The 25707-nt window shown below is 51.7% G+C and overlaps 1 protein-coding gene across 1 annotated transcript in view; it reads right to left on the bottom strand.

Moving 5' to 3' along the window:
- Positions 1–25707, bottom strand: part of Agap1 (ArfGAP with GTPase domain, ankyrin repeat and PH domain 1) — a 345764-nt gene that overhangs the window by 86855 nt on the left and 233202 nt on the right. The window contains exon 14 of the mRNA XM_013023308.1: positions 17491–17652. Coding sequence (XP_012878762.1) covers positions 17491–17652 — 162 coding nt within the window. The remainder of the gene's footprint in view (positions 1–17490; positions 17653–25707) is intronic.

Raw genomic sequence — 25707 nt, 5'->3', positions numbered from 1 at the left:
GCTGATTTCTCAATCAACTTGCACCATGGGAACTCTTTGGGTTGGGTGAGGGAGAGGTGGGGCAGAGGTAAGATCAACGCCCCTAAGGAAACAGAATGGCCAGTAGGCTCACAGCACAGGTAACTTTGATTGGGCCTGCTTATAGATCTCTCTGATCACAACTGATGTGTGGCATCTAAGTGAATACCAGGGCTGTCTCCACCCACCCAGGACCGTACCACAGGAGCAAACGCACTGTTTAGAATTTTGCTTATCAGTAAAATCTTTAATCTAAAAGACACCATCCACCACCCTGTGACCTAAGAAAGGACAGGAAAATGTCTACACGAGGGAGGATATTGTCTGCCCAGCACAGAGGGCAGGCAGGCAGCCTGCAAGCTTCTCCTCGCTCTGTCACGTATGCGTCACAGAGAGTATCAGCAACAAAAGACGTCAGCTACCTGTCAGGAAATGAATTGTGTGGTTTAAGCTGTGCTGTAAAAACCACGTGGTCTAATCGTGTTGATTGAAAGCGACAGGAAGACCCAACATGGAACCACCATGAGGCATGCAGGAAAACTTAGCCTAGGGAACATGCCGGCTACAGCAGACTTCAAGCAAAGATGCCTCAGGCTCTCTCAAGGATGATGTGTTGCTCAGAAAATGAACCACACAAAATTTAAAAGAATCCAGATGGAAGTCCTGTTATGTGACCTTGGGGGCATTTTAGAAAGGGAGCCTTCACTCAAGCCTGGCCTTTTAGAGGAACAGGAAGTGAGTCAGACACGCAGTCAGGCCCCAGGGCGGTGAGCGCCGGCATGTGTCCCGGGAGGCAGGGTTAAGGCCCCTGGTGCTATGCGAAGCTGCTAGCTGCTGGTGCACCTGGGGTCCATGGATCTACCAGAATGTTCTCCGTTTTCCTGTTTGTGAACTCCCATTGCTCAGTGACTGTCCCAGGTTGGAAGCCAGGAGGCCGCTGTGCTTTCTGGATGACACTCCTAGGCAACGAAGTGTTTTCTGGGGAAACCCCAATATTTCTCAGGGGTGTCTAAGAACACAGCAAGACTCCTGAGGATGGGGGCTGGTGCACATGCAGGTGCAGTGGTGGAGTGATGTCAAGATCAAAGCCCTGAAGGAAGTTACTCATCATTTTTTTAATTGAAAGACTTCACAGAGCTCTTTGCTTGGTAACCTGCAACTGAAACTCTGAGAGGAAGACAGATGGAAATCCGAACCAAACTTGCTGGATTCCATTTCCTCAATGCAAGCTTTGAGAGACACTGGCTCGTGTCACAGAAAACCATACTATGAGACAAATACACTGGGAATCCAATTAGCCTGTCCACTCAGGCCCACACAAGTGAGCCTCTTCTGTTCCTTCAAGATCGGGCACCTGCCGGGCGCACACCACGCGCACACATGCGCTGAGTCTCTGGGCATGCCAGGAAGCCAAGCCCGATCTGCCTCTTTGCATTTTCAACTTAGTTGAAGGGAAGAGATTGGCCCAGGCGAAGTGTTTCAAGTCATAGCGCTGTGCACATGCGCAGTGCTGTCAAAGGGGCGTGGTCGTCAGCATGCTCCTGTGAGAGGCAGGGTCAGAAGTGCTAGCAGTACACCTGTGAATGCTCTGCAGGTGGCTCTAGGAACAAGAGCTCTACCTGTTAACCACAGCCTCTGGTCATGCATGTGAAAAATCCATGTTTCTACATAAAGTACTTTCTCTTCCCTCATGCCGATAACTCCTGTTTACACTGTGCCTGAAGACTTCCATGTGAAAGGCTTTGCACACTTCAGTGTGACTGTGTAGCAAGAGAACCCCTCCAGCATCTGGAGGAGGCCGGGAGAGATGGAGCCAGGTTCTGGTTGAAAAATCTACCATGACAGCAGCTCAAGGACAAGGGCCAGGGACAATGTACCACGCATCTATGCACTGGACAGGCTCAGTCACGCCTGTCACGGGCAGGACATCCGCATCACACGTGGGCAGGACGTTAGTGACCAGGACACTAAACCCTAAACATGTGGTCAATGCTCCTTAATAGAAAGTCTACTGCTAACTGCCTCTGACATTTGAGAACACAACTTCAAAGAGCCATCCCTTATGACAGAATACAACAATGTCCAAGAGTCTTTCTCGCGTGAGCTGAGGAAATCTGCAAATATCCCACATGTAATTTGTCATCCGTGAGTAATATTTTTCCTGTCTACACATTGAACCCCAAGAAAGGACTCTGGTGGCAGGCCCCATCCCTGCACTGAACGTCACGTGTTCAAGGAATCCAGACCACAGCCTGCACCCGTTCTCCAGCTGCGGCACTGAGACTGCCCTGCCCTTTTGTCTGTGAGAAGGGGGAGCGTGGCTCCTTGCCCAGGGTCCCTGTGGCTGCCACCCTTGAGCCCTTGTCCACTCCGCGCTGCATCTGCTGGGAAGAGAACTGAGCCCCAGGGCAGATTCACTGGGACCTGGGCAAATAAGAAAACTCTGGATGCTCTGCGATGCCGGCGGACTCATTTTCCTGGAGACTGAGAATCTAACCATGTTTCAGAAGTTTGGATCTTTGTAGAATCTGACTTACGATTCAAGAAGACATCACAGAAAACCATCAGAGCCAGAAAGAACACCCTCCTAAGCTGGATCACTGACAAGAAATAAAACCCTTACAAGACACATTTCAGCCAAAGAGAGATTTCTTCTTCATTAGGAGAAGGAATTGCAGAGCGAAATGTCTTAATTACCCATGAAACAAGTTAGCCTCGTGTGACTGCTTCATCTTCCGAGCACCAGGGAAAGGAGGCCTGGTGCTAAATGCGTAAGTACTTCTGTCTTTTCCCAATTGCTGGACACTATGCTGCCTCTCAGTGCCCTCAACAAAATTAGTTGAAGCTTTTCTGCATTTCATTCTCTTCATTTTAAAATGTAAACGTGGATCAACAGAGATCCGTTTATTTGGTATTCTTTGTATTAGATGGCTCATGGGTCCACTTTCTAAAACTGTCCAACTTGAAAAAAATGGTACAACTTCCTGATTCATCACACTTCTTGGACACAATAAATGCTGTAAATACCAGCACATAATTGTAGATGATGGAAATAGCCAGAGAATATGCAAAATATTCCAGTGATACTTACAAATTAAAACATGGTGAAATTACAAAATGGATAAATGGATTCTTCAAAAGTAGGTTTCAGTTATATTACAATGAGAAACTGAAGTCTGATCAACTTTTTTTTTTGTCAGTCATGGGACTTGAACTCGGGGCCTGGATGCTGTCCCTCAGCTCTTCTGCTCAAGGCTAGTGCTCTACTACTTGAGCCACAGCACCACTTCCAGTTTTCTGGTGATTAATTGGAGATGAGTCCCATGGAAAGCCAAGCGCCATTGGTTCACGCCTGTAATCCTAGCTACTCTGGAGGCTGAGATCTGAGGATCGTGGTTCAAAGCCAGCCCAGGCAGGAAAGTCCATGGGACTCTTATCTCTAATAAACCACTAGAAAACCAGAAGTGGTGCTGTGGCTCAAGCATTTGCCTTGAGCCGAAGAGCACAGGGACAGCTCCCAAGCCCAGAGTTCAAGCCCCACGACTGAACAACAACAACAACAAAAAGAGTCCGATGGACTTTCCTGCCTGGGCTGGCTTTGAACCAAAATCCTCAGATCTCAGCCTCCTTAGTAGCTAGGATCACAGGTGTGAGCCACTAGTGCCCGGCCTGATCAACTTGTTCTAAGGACAGGCGCACAACACAGGGCATCAAGCACAGAGAGGACTGAGCAGACTCGGCCCCACAGTGTGGTCTGGGAGGGAGGGCTGGGCCTTCCACCGGGCCCTGCTCCCTTTGAGGTGGAGTCCTTTCACACGCGGGGCGCCCTACGGTCTTATCCCACCCTGGCCTGCAGCACATTCACTTACTATCTGGGGCAAGAACCTCAGGCCCGAGCGCTGCAAGGACCTGGCACTTGCCTTCAGGGGCACAGCCTGTCCTGGCACCCTGGCCTGTGTGGGACCTGGGACTGAGCTGGACGCCCATATGGTGGAATCCACCCTGACCCTGAGGTGCGCTGGGAAGGAAGTCGGCCTCTGTCCCGCCTTGTGCTTCTCTCGTGCACACTGGCCCCTGGCGCCAGGCAGCCACAGGGAGGGAGTCCCGGCCACTGGCACAGGGTCATATGCTGGGCATGAGGGCTGGCAAGAGCCACGGGCAATACTCAGCAACTCGCAGGAGCGTCCGGGGCTCCATGCAAGGACTACGGTCCTCATACTCAGGCAGCCACTGTGCCCAGGCCTTGGCTGGAACCTCCTGTCTGGAAACTGCCTCTAGCCGCCCTCTGAGTTTTGGTGGATGCCAGAACCGCCCATATCCCTGACTTCACAGCACTGACACGGAAGGGCACTGGTCAGCTCCTGCTTCTTCTCCAGGCAGCCCCCGATCCAGAGTTAGAACAGGTTCTTAGAGGGGATTCTGGGTAACTGTGGGGAATTTTAACTCTGACTCAGGGAGGAAGAGATGGAGACTCAACTCTCACCATATACTAGCAGAAAGAAGCCTACGCTGCTGTCGATGGGACTTTTTTCCTGTTATTTTTGGAAATGTGTTTCTGTAATTCACAGGGAGTTTACAAGGTTTTACTCAATTACAGATGTTTCTGCAGTTCCTAATTACATTCAAAAAAATTTTTTTTTAAAAGTGAAGCCAGAAAATGGCATCAACCGATTTAGCTGTGTGCAGAGGCTCAAGCCAGTAATCCTAGTTATGGGAGGTGGAGTCTGTAAGACTGAGCCAGCCTGGGTGTGGAAGGTCCCGAGACTCACCATCTCAACAGTGGTTGGGCTGGTGCGACACTCCCCAGCCACACTGGCTTCTCCACTAGATCGTGCCCTCATTTGTTTTTATAATCCAGAGAGCTCAATTCACCTGTTTAGGTAAAAGTACTTATCTGATCAGTAAAATAAATGCTGATTTTGCAAAACAATAGCCTTTAAAAAGCACTGACCATTTGCTCAGGGAGGGTTTTGTATTTTCCACCTGTTGTGAAAATGCATTTTGTCTCTTTGTTGATTCACGACTCAGAATCGTATGATCAGAGCTGAGCAGATTGTTACTGAAATTAAGGAATGTCCTTTTGATCAGCTGTTATAAAAATCTTTTACATTATGTGACACTAACTCCCAGGAAATGTCCTGGGCAAGGCAAGATTTGAGTGAAAAGGCAAATACAACCTTCCAAAGAGAGGGAAGGTCACTGGGAGGCGCGTGCAAGAGGCGGGGCGAGCATCGGTGCGTTCACGCCTGCATCTGAGCCGATCTGTGCTTTCCATGTCTGTGGCCTTGAGCAAGTTAGTTAAACTTTACGACCTTCGGTTTCCTCAGTTATAAAAGTGAGGTTAACAGCACCCACCTCCCAGACTCCTGGGGTGTGAGGAGATGTGCGCACGCTCAGCCGCAGCACGTGCCGGGGAGCGGAGGGCAATCGGCTGCATTGTTTTTTGTTAATGAACATTCAACTGTGACTTTCTGTTTTGTAACCGATTTTTCTCCCTTGTAAGGCAGCATCATGCCAAGTCTATGTTTGAATAGGATGTATTTTACTGTGGGGAAACAGAGAAAGAAAGCAAATAATAAACCTGTGTGTATAACATGAAGTTTGGGATTCTGGTAAATTTTCTCAGAGCTGTTTTGGTAACCGTTTTTATAGTAATCATGGCTTCTGCAGAGAAAGGAAAAGTCACTCCCGCTGACAAGAAGCATGGTAAAAGAACAAAGCTATCTGTTTCACTAAGAAGAGACAAATCAAGTTAATGCAATGTCTACTGGACACCATGCTCTTGCTGAGTTTAATATACTTCTAAAACATTCACACTGACCACTGACTCTGGGGTGCCCATTTCTGTAGCCCTGCAAAATTAAAGGAATTCATGGGCACTGGTGGTTTAACACCTGTATTCCTAGATAATCAGGGCTGAGATCTGAGGATTGCCGGAGGAAGCCAGTTTGGGCAGGAATGTCTGTGAGATGCTTATCTCCAATTAACCATGAAAAAGTCAGAAATGAGCTACAGCTCAAGTGGTAAAGTGGTAGAATGCTAGCCTTGAGCAAAAAGAAGTTCAGGGATAGTGCCCAAGCTCTGCGTTCAAGCCCCAGGACTGGCACACAAAATGAATGAATGAAAGGAATTTGATGATTCTAGAATAACAGTCTATTAGCTAAGAATCAGAATTAAGAGTACAATATGAGCAAAGTTCTTGGTTCAACACAGTCATCACGTACACATTGCAGTTTACTTAACTACAGACTCCTTTTTTTTTTTTTTTGGCTTGTTGTGGGGCCTGAACTCTGGGCCTGGGTGCTGTCCCTCAGCTCTTCGGCTCAAGGCTAGCACTCTACCACTTGAGCCACAGGGCCACTTCCGGCTTTTTCTGCTTAGATGGTACTGAGGAACTGAACCCAGGGCCTCATGCTTGCAAGGCAAGTACTCTACCACTGAGACACCTTCCCAACCCCAGACTTTTTTTTTTGCCAGTCAGTACTACTGGTGCTTGAACTCAGGGCCTGGGTATTATTCCTTAACCATTTCTGCTGGTGTTTTACCACTTGAGCCGCAAGTACCCTTCTTCTTCTTCTTCTTTTTTTTTTGCTAGCTTCGTTCCTGCCTGGGCTGGCTTCCAACTGCCCTGCGTGGTGAGGATCACAGGCGAGTCAGCATTCCCTGGTCTTTATCACTGTAAGCTCTTGCATCCTTCTGGCAAGGAAACATCCTTTCAAGTATACCTGGACTCCAAAACCAAAACTTGGAAGGTAAACAACAGCCTCATCTACGAAGGAACGGCGCTTTGGGGCATCGAGCAGTGGAACAAGCCAAAAGCCAGCCACGCAGACCATTTAAGGGGCCAACCGTGGCAGGGGGACTCATTGCCCAATATTCCTTTTGGTAATTACTGCTTTTTTTTTTTTTTTGTCCAGACAGAAACAGAGAGATCTCTTCAAAGCTGGGAGGCCGGGCTGGACCAATCCTGGGACCTGATGACGGTGGCCGGGTACTTGAGCCTGTCCTCTGTGCTCCACACGTGGGCTCCATGGCAAACACGGTGGCACGGCTTAAATATTATCCAACATTAGATCATTACACAGGAATTAGTGAAAACGACAGAAGCCTAAAAATCGGCTAGGAGTTCGGTTGCTCTAAATGGATAGTATGTCCATTTCTCACCTGAAGCCCTCTCCAAATGCAGTTTTGCTATTAAGCAAAACCCAAAGTAAGGTAATCAATTTCGACTGAAAAGCACTTATCCTGGGACGACGGTGTGCAAGGCACTTCAAGCCCTGGCTGCCTGCCAGATCCCAGACAACAGCCATCAGTGTTTCCGACGATCCCAGGAGCACAGGGGCCATGCATAATTGACTAGAAGATGGGTTAAAACTGTGCCCAATCAGTGTGAGATCAAAAATGTGTGGAATATTCAGCGCCACTTGATTACACGGAGGCTCGTCCTCTCACTCTCCTCCTGAAATCTCTTCAAGGTCCACAGTACTGTAATAAGATCATTACTGTCAAGCGGTACGAATCGCAGGCAATGAGTCTTGGGATGGGGAGTCATACTTCACAAGCTCCCCTGGTCTCTCTCTCTCTCTCTTTTTTTTTTTTGTATTTTACTGCACGCAGAGGCAGCAGGGTGACGAGGTGGCAGATAACGATCACTGTGTGGGAACTAGAAAGGCACTTTTAAGAAAAAGCAGAGAGAAATCAGCTTCAGAGAAACTAAAACATTTTTCCCTTTGCTGTTTTTTCCCCCTTAAAAAATTAAATAGAATTAAACTGTGTGCAGTGGGCGCTTTTCATGGACTCTTAGTATCATGTCATTGAATCGAACCATTGGGTAGATTTTCATATTTCAGCAAAACCCATTAGCCCGCAGACAAATGGCCAATTTTCTCTATGTCCCATGTACAAAAGCAGCTTTGGCTAAGTTGTGTGTGTATGTGTATGCCCACCAATGGCTGCCCAAGTTTCCGCTGTCCCTGCTTCTTTGATTGGTGACACACCCAGGCATGGGTACCCGGTGCCTGCTCTGTGAGTGGGAAGGGGCTCAAGTTGAAAGATACAAAGATTGTTAAACAATCAGAGTTTGTCCTCCACCACTTGGAACTGAGCATTAATAATGCATCACAGCAAAGTGAGAGCAGTAACCACGAAGAGAACTGGAGTCAGGGGAGGCAGACCTTTGATTAATGTGTAAGCCAATAAAGAGGGACTCAGGTGACTGACAGTGGCTTAACCAATCACTCTTTGCCTCCCTTCAACTTCAAATTGTGCATCAACATGTTCCCCCCCTCACCCCCCTGTCCCCATCCAAAACAGAACAGAAACTAGCTCATGCACCTGAATTAAATGTCTGTAAGTTCAAAGGCACTGTAAGCCAATCATGTATGCTTTCACTGCAAAATAGCTAGAGAGCAAACTGTGCCTTTTACTTGTGGAATGCTCACACACACCCTAGACAAAAAGAAATCTCTCTGCATCTCTCTGTGGAGTCCAATGCCACAAGAGATGTCCTGAGACGGAGAACCAACAAGGCCGAAACCCCAAGGAAGGCTTCTGTCTTCTCATGGCAGGTCGGGAAGCGGGCGGGGGCCTCACTGGGCTGAGCTGTGGAGAACAAGCTTCCTAGCACAAGCCACAGGCCTGCGGAGAGCTGGGCTCCACGCCCAGGAGGATGGGACAGGTGAGAGGCCCCGTACCTCACCCTCACGTGCCGGTATTGGCAAATGAGCGCTCTGCCTTACGTCACCCCTACCCCCTCCTACCCCCTCCCGGGGCGCTGAGGAGCACAGGGGGACTGGCTCGCTCCTGTCCTCACAAGAACTTTCAAGAGCGCAAAGTGACTGGCACTGGCTTAAGGGAGTGCAGCGGCTCAGAGCGCGTCCATGCTTTGATGACGCATCCCACAGCGCGCCCCGAACATGGGCGCAGACCCTCCTGACCCACACCGCCGCAGCCTAAGTCCGAGCGGCAGTCTGATTGGGGCCAGAGTTGGGCAGGGACCTGTGAACCCACAGCAGGAAGTGGCTCAGGACGGCCCGCTTTCTGTCTCTCCCTCTTTCCTCCCCTCTCCCCTCATGGGAAGGTCGTGTGAGGACAGAGAGAAAGAGCCACACCCCTAGCCAGGAGTGGACTTGGGGAGACCCCAGGACTGGACTTGTGACCTCCATAAATGCCAGAAAGGACTGTGCTGTGCAAACCCTCTGTTTTGATTTGGCTTCCTGGGCTTGGACAGCGGTGTATTCACTTTCGCTACCTCCTTCCCATCTCCCATGCCATGGTCACGTGCCGAAGCTGGGGCTCTGGCCAACACCGCCTATGGCCTATGTCTCTAAGAAGGACAATAAGGTGCCCAGCTACAGCTGAGAATGGAAATGTCCCTGGGGCCTCGACTTCATGCAGCCCAGCCTCGTCTCTGTGACAGAAGCCTCCAGCCACGGCACGGCGGCGGGAGGCCGAGCGACAGGTCAGGCGAGTCACTGTCTGCCCCTTCTGACCATGTTTGAGCTATAGAATAAAATACCCAGCGAAGGGAAAGGGGTAAGCAGGCAAGGAAGGAAGCCAGGCTTGGTCCCAGAGGTCACAATCTGATCAGGAGCTCAGCGTCAGTCAAAGCTTGAGAGCGTCACAAACACTTGAGATCATTAAGAAAGTGCGGAATCGGATCCTGCTCCAAGTCAGCTGACCAAGGGTTCCCTGGCTGGTCTGAGGTCCAATCCCGGGGTGCCTGGAGGGAAATGTGTCCTGTGGGCCGACGGAACCCCACAGGAGAGAGGAGCACCTCCAGGTGTTGGTGAAAGATAGGCGTGGGAGCGATGCGCGTGTCTGCGGCTCAAGACGAGCCTTGCAAATCGTCTGCACCTGGCAAGGGCAGGTCTCCTAGTCGGCCTGGGGGGGCCGGGAGGTGGGGGCTGGACCGGAGCGTGGAGTCTCCGGTCGATGCTGCAGGAGTTCTAAAGGGTACCTCGTCACACTGACCTCATTTTTGTATTTTTTTTCTCTTTTTGGTTCCCAAGGACAGTAGACATTTCCTCCTCAATAAAAAGGGATGGGAATGTCCTGTCCCTCTGTGGGACCCCCCTGAAGGTCTCCTAGGCAAGCCAGGTGCTTGGGCGCCGGGGCTTCCTGCCCCGGCCACTCGCCCGAGTTCTGCCCCGTGGCTGCGCACCTGCCTGCTGAGGGCAGGGCCCCGAGGCCCTGCTCCTGCGGCACCCGGCCTGGCACGTGGCAGGCCGTGGGTGCCCAATGCACTCGCGTGGACCTGAAGCTAACCCTTTTAGTTTGTGTGGACGTAAAAAAAGGTACCAAAAATACTCTCTTGTCGGTGAGTTCATCATGATGGGAATCCTCTGTTCTACCTTCCCCCGCTGTGATTGAGCCATCTTTGTTTATTTCCGACCTGCGGACTTGCACAAAGGATCTGAGAGCACGTACAGCTTGTGTGTGTTTGTGTCTGCCGGACTGGACCCTGCAGGATGGCTTTTGAGACAACTGTACCCAATCTACAATGTCAATGTCTAGAGTAAACCCAGACCTATCAGCTGTAGCGAGTTCATTCTCTGGGAAGCCGGAGTTACCACCTGAGAACTCTCTTTGGAAAGAGGATGGGGATGAGGGAGTCTAGCACAGCCCGCAGCTCGAGGGCAGGAGTCCAGTCAGCCTTCAGCTCTCCTGGCAGTCAAACCCGCCACGCTTCAGGACCACGTTTGGACTCACACTTTCCACACTCATGACATGAAACTGCTCATACACACTCTTCCAAGACCCTAACCAACTGTTCAATAATAAGGAGGCTTCATTACGAAGATCTTACTGTGTGCAAAACGACAGTTGATTTTGGAGTTTCCGTGCAGTGGATGACAGAGGTCTCATTGCTTTCCTTTCAGGGTAGCTGCCAACCCTGAAACGAGGAGCAGACACGCAGCACGTGCGAGAAGGAGGAGGTCCAAGAGTGAGAAGCAACAACCAGCTGGCTGTCAGGAACCCTCCTTCTCCCTCAGCCCAGTCACTGCGACAGAACACTAAGTCAAGCAAACCCACGTCGGGAGGAAACAAGCTGTGCCGCAACAGGTCGAGGGCCTGACCTCTGCCCTAAGCATCACACACACCGGAGCCATACCCAAGGATGAGCAGAGTTGCAAACATCAAGGTAATAAGACACTTAAGAAAAATCTGTTACATTCTAAATCACAGAAGAAACGAATTGCCTTCCTAGTCATGACATGTAACATCCCCAAATGGCCCATCAATGGCCAGAAGGTATGACAATTCACACAACACAACCTTCAGAAATCACCCTGCCCCTGTGTGCTGACAGACTGCTTTCTTCTTACAGTGAGCGAGCAGGGGAAGAAAACTGCACACCGCTTCTACCCAGTGCTTTGGTTCTCCCTCAACTTCAACTGACAACTGACTCTGTGTGTGTGTGTATGTATGTGCACTCATGCACACACACATATAAATACACACGCATGTGCACACACACATATATTTTAAGCGGGACAGGGCTGTAAGTAAACAGCAGTCAGTACCAGTGACACCTTTTGTGGAGTTTTATGAAACAGATTCAATCAGTGAGATATAAAACCAGGCTCCATGCCCAGTAAAGTGTGCTTCACTCTCACAACTGTAACCATGCTTGTGCTCCTGAACACATGCGCTTCTGTTGATATCCTGCCTGATATCCTGGGTGCTTTTCACTGGAGACTCAATTCCTTGGAGAGAAACATGAATTGAGCCTGATTTTTTAGGGCTGCCTATGGAGCCAAATGTACTGTGCTTTCCCTGTGGTAGCCGCTTAATATTTGATGAAAGAATAAAATGATCCACAACTTCAGGGTCTCCTTGGAGAGAAGGAAGGAAAACGGATTCCAAGGTGACCTTTGTAACTGGTAGCTAATGAAATCTGTCACCATCTTGGGCCTCACCCTTGATTGCTCAGTGAGCACAGCTGTGGTGAGCAATTCATTTTTTTTTTTTTGTACCACAACAGAGAGGCCTGTTAGTAACTTTGGCTGTCCAAGATAATCTTTTCAATAAATCCATTCAAGATCAACCATTCAATGGACTGAAGACACAGAATGAACCATCACAGGCTCGGAACAAGAAGCTTGAAACAAATCCCCGCCGGACCTCTGGAGCCCTGCGCTGTGAACCCCAGGGTGGGGTACCGGGCCCCCACCTGCATAATAGGATTGGTACATCTAGATAGGCTCTCTATTTTTTAAATAAAGGATCTTTGCTACACAACTTGTAGATGTTAGGATCTGTATAAAAGTCAGTATCTTTACATGGAATCCGAGAAATACCAAGGAAGCTATTCAGTCTGCTCCACTTCTAGATTCAAAAGCCTCTCCACGTACCTCAAAGACTTGCTTTTTGCCTGGTGGAGAGAGTTTGAGGTAGAGAATCAAGAGAGAGTTCTGTTACCTACCAGCAATTTGACCTGGACAAGCCAGCCGCTTAACCTCTCTCAACTTCATCCTTTTCACTGGGGAAACACGGAAATTAGCACTTGATGTATACTTGCATGAATGTTAGGAAATGAACGAGAACCCCCAGGTTTGGGGGCCACAGAATGGGACCTCAGAGACCTCATCTCCGCCATGAGAAGCTCGCAGTTGGGACCTGAGATAACAAGGTCTTCAGAATGTGCTACAACTCAGAGACAACGGCCGAAGGGGCCAGCTCATTAAGGATCTGGAAAAATCTTCAAGGACCAAGAGCTCACCCTGGCACACACCCTTCAACTTGCTTCTGCCCTGGAGTCTGGGGTCTTGGTGCCTAGAACCCTTACTGATCTACAGTGGCTAGGCCGTGCTACCCCTGCAGGCATGGTGGGGTCACTGCCTCTCCTCAAAGCCTGGCTCCTAAAATGTCCTTGGAATACCTGTACTCAAACCCATCTACTTGAAGCCTGTCAGACTGCCCTGCACGCTCGGACCATCTGTTAACACGCACAAGAGTTTGCTCTGGCTCCTCGTCCCCTTCTGCTAGTCACTCAGTGTCCCTCCACAACAAGGCTCAGTCCCCAGCACCCCTCGGCTACAGACAGGAATGGCACATCCCATTTTCTTAAGTATGCTTGGGAATCCTCGTCAAATCAAATGTTTCAGTGATGCTTCAGTGCTGCCAGCGGACTGTTAAATGAAACTAGGAGGAATGCAAAGAGAAACGGAAAGCAAGGCTGCTGCCGCCTTCGTTTCCAAAAGCATCCTACCACTGTACCAACAGTGCTAAAGTATTACTAGCCCTGGTGCATTCATTCATTCATTCATTTCTACTGGGGCTTGAACTCAGGCACAGGCTACATGCTTACTTACCATTTGAACTACATCTCTAGCTCTTTGCTTTTGCTATTTTTTCCCCCTTTCCCCTTGCCTCAGACTTTTATCCTATGTATGTTTCCTGTGTAGCTGGGATTACAGGTGTGCATCACCATGTCTATCTGTTCTTTGAGACAGTCTCACTATTCTTTTTGCCTGAGTTGACTTCAAAAGTTGAATCTGCCTAATAGCTATAATTACAGGTGTGGACTACTGTGCTTGGCTCCTATTCTACATGTTTCTAATGAAAAAAGAATTAGAAAATTCCAAGTGTGAGCGACAGAGAAAAATGGTGAAAAGGCTGGACCATTCATTTGTATTTCCTCCTGAAATGTAGCAGCCAACTTACTAGTAAGATGCTACTTTTGGTCTACTTTTCCTGACGAAGTGGTATAACATCACAGGGGAGAGCACAGAACTTGCGAAATTTTAATGTAAGCACAAAGACTTGTAGACAGCAAAAAAGATCCTCCCTGCAGGAGGGGCCAGGCCTGCCGGGTGGCTACACCCCTGGGCCACCAGCCATCAGAGCACGCATGCGCCTCACCAAGAAATGCAGTGTTGGAGCACAGGGCCACCCAAACCAGCTGGGGAGAGCTCACCACCCACTCTCAGCTCATACTGTCTTCAAGCAGCAGGAGTAATGATACATTTTGTGACTGGAGAAATGATGCTCTTGGTTATTGAAGAGTCCAGGGACTGGCTTGATCACGGGAAATCCTCTCTGACAATCACCAGGCAGGAGTCAAGCAAGCTACCATGGTGGAACCCAAAAATATTTATGAAGATATGAATTTATGAAGATATGAAAAATGTTTATGAAGATATGAAATTCTTTATACGTCTTATAATAATTCTTGTAAGTTCCTTGTAAGTCACAGGCTGCTTCTTCGGTTATGAGATGCAGCCAATTCCCTTTAAATAGTAAATACAAGGAAACAGGGCTCTCTGTGAGCCTGGTGGGGCACCTTCCGGCAGGGGGCGTTGTGCTCACTAGTGGGCTTCCGTAGGGAAGGCCCAGGTGGGGTAGGGGGGCAGACCACTGGAGGAACTCTGCTGCTGTTGGTCAGGGCCGGGCTCAGTGGGCAGTGTTTCTGGGTGGGGGCGGCACAGATGCTAGCGATGCATACCTCTAGCTTGAGCTGGGAGCCCAGAGCCTGTGTGGCAGCTGGCGATGACATGGAGGGCAGTGTGGGGGAGAGTGGACAGTGCACACCTCCCCCCACCCCCAGAGGCTCTGGTCTATGGCACGTGCGGAAAGCCAGTGTCACCACTGCCAGATTTCCCCAGGGATGTGTGTAGACCACGTGGCCCGTGCTAGTTCCCAGCTTCGGTCTAGCTGGGGCCGAGGGGCAGGCAGAGGAAGTGAGAGGGAGGGGAATCTTGGTGGCGAGGGCATTTCTTGGGCTCCCTGAATCTGCTGTTGTGGCTGAACTGCCTGTGTCCCTCTCCCTCGAAGGCCATGGCTCCTGCTGGGGACACTCCCCCATCCCTGTCTCCACCCTCCCAGCTCTCTTCCACACCTGAGGCGCCCCAGAGCCTGTCCCCAAGGACTAGTGTGAGATGCATCTGCCCTGGCCCGGGACCCTGAGTTAGCTGATGTCACTATAATTTTGCTTTTCTTACTCTCAAGGGAGTTTGGAATCCAGGCATTCATTATAACAAGGAAGCCATGACAGCCTTCCTTACAGACTTCTAAAGAACCGCCCCATGTCCAACAGTGGCAGGAGGCTGTGCTGCAGGCAGGGCACAGGGCAGTAACAGCAGCACCCTGAATGCGTGCAAGCCGGAAGTGAGTTCTTACACACACACACACACACACGATCCTCCAAAGGGAAAACAGAGGAAATCGGTTTCAAATTCAAGGAGAGAATGTGCGCTGGTGGCTCATGTCTGTCACCCTAGCTACTCAGGAGGCTGAGATCTGAGGATGACCGTTCAAAGCCAGCCCGGGCAGGAAAGTCCGTCTGTAAGACACTTATCTCCACTTAACCACCAGAAAACCGAAGTGGTGCTGAGGCTCAAGTGGTAGAGTGCTCGCCTTGAGCTGAAGAGCTCTGGGGCAACACCCAGACCCAGAGTTCTAGCCCCATGACTGACAACAATAAAAAAAAAAAGAATTAATCATCCTCAAGACTAAAAATATTGTGCCCCATTCAATCCAAAGTGATTTCCAGGATAGGATTTCAAAAATGTGAAAGCACGTGGTACAGTCTGAACTCCCAGCACTGGAGGCGCAAGTTCAAGGCCAGCTGCTGCGGCGTAGCGAAAGAACTGCCTTAGAAATAATGAAAGCGTGTGCTCGGGAGTGACTCACTCACAGCACGATAGGCTAACTTTCTCAGAGAAAGTCCCGCGTGCCCCCGATGTCACGGAGGGCTGCAGGAAGCCCCCTGGGGCTTCAGAACTTCTGGGCATGCGTCACCCCTCAGTCAGCCCCGCGTCAGAGCCTCAGAGCCTCTGATCTGGCTGTTTCTGTGGGGGCCTTTGTGGTGCGCGCCAGTACCCGCTGGTGCTCGGGGGCCTGTGCTGCTGCAGGACTGACACTCCCCAACAGTGGGTGACGGGCGCTCGCCTGGGCACCCTGATGACCCCCTCTGCCCAGCATCTCAGGGGACCAGCGTGCTAAACCCCACCTCGCAGGTCCTTCAACGTCGTGGGTGATGGGCGCTCGCCTGGGCACCCCGATGACCCCCCTCCGCTCAGCATCTCAGGGGACCAGCGTGCTAAACACCCACCTCGCAGGTCCTTCACCGTGCCCACAGCAGACAGCAACAGGAGAGAGGAGGAGGACGTCCACGAGCCTGTTACCTTCCTACAGGAGGCTTGGGCACTGTTCTTACTAGGTTGTGCTTTTCATACAAAGTCGCTGGCAGGGCATACACGGAGGCACACATCCACAGAGCTCTCCCTTCTCCCTGTCCGTGGTTGTGTAGCTCGGCGGCTGTGCCCTGCCCCTGGCTAGGCTCTGAGCCTGGGCCTCTGGGCGTCAGGGTGGCTGCGGCCCTTTGTGCCGACTGGTTTTTGGTTGGAGTCTCACCAATGCCTGGCACTGGAACCAAACCTCTCCCTACAGGAAGCGGGCGGTGGAGGACTCACAGCCATTGTTTTCCACCGTGGTGGATACAAAGGACACCTCATTTATCATGGTGTGGGAGAACCAGTCTTCGCTAACCTTATGAGCAGGAAGCCTATGGAGGAGGAACGGAAACAATGGCGGCCAGGGGAAGGACTTCCAGTCTCTCAAGGAGCTTCAAGCTCTGAGGGTCTGGACCCCAGTCTCCCCACGCAGCCTGGAACGCCATCCACCTCATGAACAATGGACGCCCTGCTCAGCGCCCACACGGGAAAGGCCACGCTCCCTAACCTGTGGTTGCGAACGCTCCAATCAGTGGCGTATTCAGAGAAAGTACTGCAGAATCTGAGAAAGAGAACTGAAGAGCCAAGTGTGGAGGTGCTGCGGAAGATGGTCTCAGTCGCTGCCAGGCTCAGAAATAAGAAGTGCTGCCTCGTGACACACGGGGGACGCACACTCCCCTGAAGCACGCCTGCGCCTTTCTGCGCATTATGGCTGCGTTCATTTCACCCTCCTGCCCTGTGGGCTGTGTGTGCACCTAAGTGCGTGCATCTCCACTGTGTCTGTGAGGTAATCACAAGAAGGGGCTTCACTTGCAGAAGTTGCTGCAGAAAGATGGCGCTGGGCTGTTGTGGAAGGCTGAGGACTCAGGAAGCCTGGATGTGACCCCGGGACGCAGAACTGCGGAGCGGTATATGCACCGACAGAATACACCGCGGCTACTGCGAGAAGCCAGATGAGCCAGCCCGAGCGAGGACCTGGGGAGGGGTGCTGAACCCTGGTCCCGCTTACCTGGGTGGGTGCTGTCACCCCGGGCAGCCTGGGCCGGGCAGGCCTGCAGGACTCGGTCAGGTGCATGATGGGAAGCAGTCTTACCAGCGAAGCAGTGACTGGACCAGGGTGAGGCCACAGCTGTGTGGACTCATCTGAGTGCTACAGAACTGTCCCCAGCCCGTGCTGAGAAGAATACCTATGGTGGCCTACATGCCTGTGCCTGGTGATGATCCCAGGGGCATCTGAACTCATGAGTCAGTGCTGTGCAGGGCGGGCGCTCACCCTGGAGCCGGGGGGACTCACCTTCAGCGGTGCCGGACAGCCCGTCGGCTTTGAAGTTGCTGGTGCTTTTCTTCCTCCGGTGCTTCTTTCTGTTGGCGTGGGGGGAGGGGGGTGGGTCGAGCTTGGGGCTGGTGCTGCTGGAGATGCTGGGGCTGGAGCACACGGAGTCGCCCAGGCCCGTGTCTGCCACCGCACCGGAAAAAGCAAGAGAATGCAAAGGTAAGCACAGGAAAAGCAGACTCAGCAAAAACACTCAAGCACCGCTCTGCCACCACACGCATGACAAGCGATCACCGGGCTGCTGGAGGGCAGGCCGGAGCCTCGGGCAGGAGCAGATCACAGCAAGAGGGTCAGGTGCCGCCTGCCAGGTAGACCAGATGGCTCCTGCCATCACCTCTGTCTAAGGAGAACCGAAAACTCCCTGCTTTGCATGACTGAAGTCCTGGTTACCTAGAAAAGCAAAGTGGTGAACTGATGCTTCCTGTTTCCTTTTCGTTTATCAGGAATCCATCAATACCATCTTTGGTGGGTTTGGTCCTGTGTGGGCACAGGACCGCTCTGCAGCCTTACATAGCACCGTGACACTGCATGAGAATGTAACTTCGTTTCCTTTTGTAATTAGGGAACTTGCAACTGAATTTGGAATCAATAAAGTAGACATTCGGTTGTTGATTCATTAAAGCTACTCATCAAAGTTTTAAAACATGACATATATGCTTCACTGGAAATAACACTCTCATGCACTCAAGGCAGGTGCTCTACCATTGAACCACCTTTCCAACCCTACTCTTTATTTATTATTTCTTTATATGTTTCTTGGCAGTACTGGGATTTGAACTCAGGGCCTCAGGATTGCTAGTCAGGTGCTGTGCCACTTGAACCGTGCATGCCTCTAGTTCTTTTTTTTTGTAATTTTCCAAGTAAGGCCGTGTGTTTATGTCTGGGTGGACCATGATCCTCTGGCGTCCCATGGAGTTGGGATGACGGATGTGTGCCACCAGGCCCAGCTTTTTATTGGTGGGAGATTTGTGAACTTTTTGCCTTGGCTACCCTCAAGCCTCGATCCTCCTGATCTGCCTCCCGTGTAGGTGAGATTATAGACGTGAGCCATGGCTTGCTTTTACTGCTTATTTTTATCTTTACCAAAGAGAAGGCCACGTAATGCTAAGCTATCAGGAATGACTGGGGGGTTCCACCGGAAGGGCGCGTGGAGCTCTGGGGGAGTGGCCTCCCATGTCTCCAGATTCTTTACTGTGATTCAGCAGGCAGCGCCGCGGCACACCTGCCCAGCGACTGCCTTGTCCTCTGGGTACCGGTCATGGCCACCGCCATCCAGGGTGCTGGGGAGGCTGAGAAATCCTCGTCAAGACCCCCGTGAGGGGCAGCGCTGCGGTGGCTGGACACTGCCGTCACCCGGGGAGCCACCGCGGCTGGAAGTCTTGTACTCTGATGTCCTTGCTCTGGTGACTGGCTTCAGGCCAAAAGGGGCGTGCTCCAGTGGCCTCACAGAGCTCTGACCTGCCCGCCTGTTCATCTCACCCTCTGGATGGGAAGAAAACCAGGAGGCCGAGAGTCCTGAGACAGGCAGGACTGTCCGTAGCCATGGCCGGGCCTGGCCTCCTGTCTCGATGGTGTGGAGGCTCTTTCAACATGGTGATGACGTGTTTGTTACCTCTGCCATTTGTTTCTTTTTTTCTGTCGGTCGTGGGGCTTGAACTCTAGGCCTGGGTGCTGTCCCTCCGCTCTTTAGCTTAAGGTGAGCGCTCTACCACTTGAGTCCCAGCGTCACTTCTGGTTTTCTGGTGGTTTATTGGAGGTAAGAGTCTCATGGGACTTTCCTGCCTGGGCTGGCTTTGAACCGTGATCCTCAGGTCTCAGCCTGCTGAGTAGCTAGGATTCCAGGTGTGAGCCTCCGGTGCCTGGATGCCATGTTTCTTTGTTTCACCATCACATCAGCTGCATGGACGCAGGACGTTGGTGTACCCTCTTTGCCAGAAGGATGCTCCATTTTATTTGAGTGAACTCTGAGAGCACTTACCCCTGAAGGCAGGAGATGACCTGCCTTCTGCTATGTCTCAGAAGAGAGCAATCAGCTTTGCCACTTAAGTTTGGAAACTACCCACGCGTGCCTATGAGTCAGACCACTGTCCTGTATGCTTCCAACTGTCTGGAATCTACATTTGGGTCAAGATTAAAGGTCATGACTGGAGTCTCTTGACAGGAAGTAACTGACACTCACCCTACACTTACTGAGCATGCTCTGATCAGCTGCTGCCACAGAATAAAGAATAAACCCTGTCCCCATGAGCCAAAAGAAATGAACTCTTGTCTCCATGAGCCAATAGAAAGGAACCCTTGTCTCCACGAGCCATTTGAAATGAACTCTTGTCCCCATGAGCCAATAGAAATGAACTCTTGTCCCCTTGGCCAATAGAAAGGAACCTTTGTTCCCATGAGCCAATAGAAATAAAGTCGCTCCTATGAGTAGGATCCTAAGGACTAAAAATAACACCTGGTTTCTTGCTCAATGCATTCAAGAACAGACTGTTTTCCTTGGTCCCCACACCAGCACAGGGAACCACCAGGGACCCCTACAGCCAGCATGCCAATCGTGTGGCTGCATGGGGGGGGGAGGGACCCCTACAGCCAGCATGCCAATCGTGTGGCTGCATGGGGGGGGGAGGGACCCCTACAGCCAGCATGCCAATCGTGTGGCTGCATGGGGGGGGGAGGGACCCCTACAGCCAGCATGCCAATCGTGTGGCTGCATGGGGGGGAGGGAGGGAGGGGAGGCCTGACTGCACATCCACAGATAAGGATGGCCACGGGACTCCTCAGCACCCAGGGGCCAGAGACGAACCCCATGAGAAGATGAAACGGCTACTGCTGAGCCAGCAGAGGCTTGGGGGAGGAGGGAGAGGAGGGGAGAAGAGGGGAGAGGAAAGGAGAGGGAGAGACATAGGGGTACAGCCAAGATAACACAGAATGTCATGTGGTAATAAAAGTATGGCGATCTCAACAATGCTGTGGGCAGCAAGGCTGGTATTCAGAAGTCTTGGGTGAGGTGGAGCCCTGGTCAGTCAGTGTCATGGTATCCCAGGACCCCCAGGTGGGCCCAGGTGATTACCCTTGCCCACTTAAGACTGGAGCTGAGGCGGAAGTGGCAGTGCAGGTGAGGAGATGAGGATGTGGGGCCGCCTTCTCCCCTCTGCCCACCTCGGCGTCCCGGTGCTGGGCGCTGGGGATGACAGCGGCACTGTGCCCAGCCCTCATATGCACTGGGCTGGGGTGGGGAACAGTACTGGAGCGAAGGCTTGGGCGAAGCTGGCAGGAACGGGCAGGATTCACCAGTGCACACTGGCTGAGGACGAAGGCGGCAGCAGCTCTGTAGCCGGATGATGGAGTGAGCCACAGGGAAGCCTGGCCGCGCACCGAGAATGCCATGGTGGCGGGAAATTATGGTGAGGGCCAAGGGAGACAGGAGGTGGAGGGAGGCCCACACAATGGCCTGGGGTGACAGCCAGGCAGGGTACGGCCTTGTGGTGTGGGCAGCATGTTTCTGGTTACCTGGGTTCTGCACTGAGGGCAGGGGAGGGGGGGCGTGCGGGTTGTATGCACGGTTCTGTACTAGGGTATAGTAATACCTGGCTCGCTCTCAGATTGCAAGACTCCCCAGAAACTAGTCTAAAACATGAGCAGCCCCAGCAGGTGGGTGTCCATTCCACATGTCCCAACTCCCCCGTACAGACACAAGGGCCAGCCGTGGGCTCCAGCTGCTTAGGAAGAACGCATTTCATTTTGTATCAATTACCAGCAGCGGGACTGCCACTGACGGCATTAAACGTGGGAAGGGAGAAGCGGAGAGAGGCAAGGCCTGCCAGATTAAAAAAGCAGGTGTGTCATTATTCCGCGTCTGAAGAGGCTTTGCCGCCGAGACTCAGGATCTGGGATGGACCGGGCCACACTCTACATTCAGCGTCAGCCATTAGTTCTTCCCAATCAGGCATCAATGTTCAACGTACACCCCCAAAAATATATAAGAGGAGCAATAATGAACACAATCTGCAGTCTCTCTGAGCTTCAGTAGGTGAAGTATGAGTCAAAGAAGCATTTTCACTTTTCACGGGGAGAGCTGACAAGCATGACTTGAGGGAGAATAAAATAACATTCTGCTCACATAAATATCAAGCAGCCCGCTCGAGACGGATGGGCCAGGAATGTATTCTTAGCTATCATTCCGGCAGACAGGCCCAAGGACACTCATAACTTATTTTACAATCATTTAGTTTCAGCTCAAGTGGAAAACGTGACAACTTATCTCTGCTGACAAGATGCCACATCGAACCTTACAATTAACTCTCCCCCGATTATCGGCCCAGCCGATCATTAGCTGGGCCGTTCTTTGATGAACTGTTGGCACGCTCGGGCCTCGGTGAGAGCCATCACCAGGTGCGCCGAGAGGTCTCTCCTCTCAGGGGTGAGTCACATGCTGGGCTCCACCTTCCGGTGCTTAGGGCCCTGCTGCTCCCCAGGGGCTCAGGTTGTATTTGTTGCAGAGGGTGATGAGTGGGGGCCTTGAACACGGAAGAGCCACCAGTGCGGGGACTCCTGCCGCTGTCATCAGACCTCCAGATCGCACATCTCCAGTCCCACCCATGTCAGACAGGGCCTCCAGGGGCCCTGGATCTTGTCCTCCTGAGGACTTTCTCTGGCCACCCCTCCTCAGGGGTGTGGATTGGGGAAGGACATCAAGACCATGTTCCCAGGAGTCATTGCCCGCTGGAGGTGTGGCTGACAGCTCTTGATGGATTGGCTGGCTACCGACTTTCTACAAAATGCGTTCCCAAGAAGTACGCAACTGCAGGAACAAAAAGGGAAAGACAGACAACAGGAGCGAAAAGAGGAAAAGAGGAAAGGAGGGAAGGAGGGAAGGAGGGAGGGAGGGAAGGAGGGAAAAAGGGAGGGAGGGAAGGATGGAGGGAGGAAAGGAATGGGAGGGAAGGAGGGAGGGAGGGAAGGAGGGAGGGAGGAAGGGAGGGAAGGAGGGAAGGAGGGAGGGAAGGAGGGAGGGAGGGAAGGAGGGAAGGAGGGAGGGAGGGAAGGATGGAGGGAGGGAGGGAGGGAAGGAGGGAGGGAGGGAAGGAGGGAAGGAGGAAGGGAGGGAAGGAGGGAAGGAGGGCTCACGAGAGGAGCACGGGTCCTTCCTACTCCCACCTGGACCTTTTTCTTTTTTGGGTTACTGAAGAAGCCTGAATTATCAAAGACAGGGACAATGGGGGGGGGAGTGGGGAACCCGTGGAGGGCCAAGGGCTTCCATGAGCACCGGAGGAAGTCATTGTGGGAACTGGAAAATTAAAGCGGACTTGCTTTGATCCAAGGCCAACAAGAGGAAGGTAATTTGGATCTTTAATAAGGGCTCTGTTCCGTGTGAAGCTAGCTCAGAGAGATGTGGAGGCTGGTAAATAAAGCAGAGGCCACCTTTGCCATCGGAGGAAAGCACAACATCCCAGGGCCCTGTTGAAAGGTGAGTGTGAAGTGAAGTTCAAACCGGCCCCTGTGCACACTGCTTTTGAGCGAGCTTTCCGCGGGAGGAGGCGGACTTCATTCCCATCTCTGAAGATGTTTCAGACACTGGCATTATTGTGCCGCTCACACAGGGGTACACAATGTCAGAAGGGGCAGCAGGGGCACGGCGGGGGGCCGAGGAAGATGACAGGTGTTGGGAGAAAGGAAAAGACAACACAGCGCTAGACTGAGTTCTAAAAATGGGGAGGAAAGGCATACAATAGGAGGGGCCAGAGCTGAGAAAAACACGGGGGAGAAGAATTTCCTTCCTGGGCCGTGTCAATTTACACCAAGAAATCTCTACGAATTAAGCCAAAACAGTGGGGATTTAGGAACTCTGCTCTTCATTGAGATGTAACTCTTCATTACCGACCTGTGCTTATAAGGCCTTTTGTAATTAAAAAAAATGCAAGTTCTGGTAAATAAATAGAGGTTCCCTGCTTCTGTGCTGAGGTAATGTAAAAAAACACAACACAACCATGTCACGGTGGGCGGGCTGTGGACCTGGGGTGTGCTAAATGCTACTGACTCGCTACTGACTCGCTTTAGTCAGATGAAGTGTATGTTATGCGAATCTCATCCAATAAAGCTGTTTCTATTTAAAAAAAAAAAAAGAAGAGCAAAACAAGGTATAGACCACTGTATGCAATACTACCGTGTGCTTAAATAAGGAGGGGAAGAAATCGCACTACCCAGTCAAAATGAGTGGGAAAGGGGGCGAGGGGGGGGATACTGAGAGGCCAAGGCAAGACTTGAGCCGTGAGGCTGAGCGGGCTTGGGGGTGGAGGACGTGGCGGCCTAGGCTCCGGCCATCACCAGGCTCAATACACAAAGGCAGGCAGATGGGGGACCCGGGTCTTGGTGCTTCTGTGAGAGCCCCCAGTCCCCGCCTGCCGCCTCTTCTCATGACAGAGCGCATGTCAGGCAGCGTGGGCTCCGTTCCCTCCGCCCCAGGCTCCCTTGGCCCCCGTGGGTTTCCCAGTGGCTCTTCCTCCTTGCCTATCACCACTGCTTTCTGCAAGGCACCTGTGAGGCAAAGCCAGCCACCCTGTTAGGGGAGGAGCGGGGAGGACGGGGGCGTGGCCAGAGGCAGACATCTGGAGGGAGCCAGGGCAGGTGCTCTTGGGCGCGCACATCGGGGCTCGATATTCGAGGGCCAAAAAATCAGCCTGTTCTCTAGCTGATTTTCCCCTGGAGGCAAGCTTGCACCAAGTTTAAATTAATCTGGTGTGCTCTGAAAAACGCAAAGTAGTCCTGTTAGGTGGAAATGAAATCATCTCAAGAGACTCCTGCTTCTCTCTCTCCAGATTTATCTCTTTTATTCCCCCCAACAATCAGCCACAGCCATTTCTCAAGTTTGGTGCTTGCAGCTGCTAAATTACTAAGGGATGCTGTTTCCTGTGGAGGGCTGCGTGGGCCGAACAGGCTGGGAAGAAACTGAGCATATCTAGCAGAAAATTCCAGAAGTTAATTAGATGTACGGTTGCTCTTTGGTAACATATATTCCCTGCTTTCGGTCCTGTCCGGGACAGGAAGGGCTGCTCTAACTGGCCGTCCATGTGGGGTTTCTCCAAGGTCCTGAAGATGTTTGGTTCTCCACTCTGTTAAGTATGGAAATTCGCCCAACCTGGCTCTCAATCTGTCACGTGGCTTGGAGAAGCAGGTGGTGGCGTCCTCAGCTCTAAGCAAACCTGCCATACAGAAGCCGGGCTTGAAAGGAGGTAATTTGGTTGTGACATATCTTCCCATGGGCCCAGGGTTAAATGTCACAGGAGAGTAAGTAATGGGATTCATTTTTTTTTTTTTTAGATCTGAAAGAGCAGAAAGTGCCTTGGTTGGCATTGTTATTTCCTCTGTGCTCAGACAGATTTCAGGTTTTTGACCATAAATCAACACTTCTGTATATTTTCAATATTTGGAGCAGTTTTCAAGCTCTGGGCTCCAGAAGATAAGCATTTGAAGGACTCTGCATGTGGGCTGCTAAATGACTTCCTGGAATTCTGTGCTTCAACCTCCAGACATGTGTGAGCCAAGTTTTAACCATCACAGAACACGGCTGCGAGGAAGGGAGCCCGGCTTGGCCCGGCTGTGTGGCCCTGCACGTCACCTCTCCCAGCTCAAGTCCCTCCCAAGTGAAGCAGGCCCACAGCTCCCTGCGTACCTGCTCCTGACCCGCCTTGCCCTACACCTGCTCTCTTTTCTGCCTTGGCCAGGATGGTATCCATCCAAGAAGATGTAGTGTCCTATGGGCCCTGTGCCATGTGTCCAGTGTGGTGCCAGCCAGACAGCTGGACAGACAACCTGAAAGACCAGAAGAAAACGACCAGACTCCTGGCCTGGAGATCGGACTCCAAGAGAAGGGTGTGGTGCACAGTAGAGCTAAGCACAGGCGTGGTGGGGTCCTAGAGTGTGTGTATGTGTGTGTGTGGTCACGGGCACACGCACAGGCGTGGTGGGGTCCTGGGATGTGTGTGTGTGTGTGTGTGGTCATGGGCACACTATGACCTCCCATTGTCCCAAGACCACACATACCCACGCCTTCCCAGCAATCACCCAGTGAAGTTAAATTAAGGACTTTTGTGCAGAACTGAACCAGGTCAGAGGGGATACCTAACGGGAAGTTTTGTGTCTACACAGGGGATCTTGGGAAATCTATTTTTAGACGGGTCACCA

Source organism: Dipodomys ordii, unplaced genomic scaffold, assembly GCF_000151885.1.
Source record: "Dipodomys ordii isolate 6190 unplaced genomic scaffold, Dord_2.0 Scaffold1, whole genome shotgun sequence".
Taxonomy (NCBI): Eukaryota; Metazoa; Chordata; class Mammalia; order Rodentia; family Heteromyidae; genus Dipodomys; species Dipodomys ordii.
The sequence above is the reverse complement of the archived record's forward strand: the minus strand, read 5'-3'. Positions and strand labels throughout refer to the sequence as shown.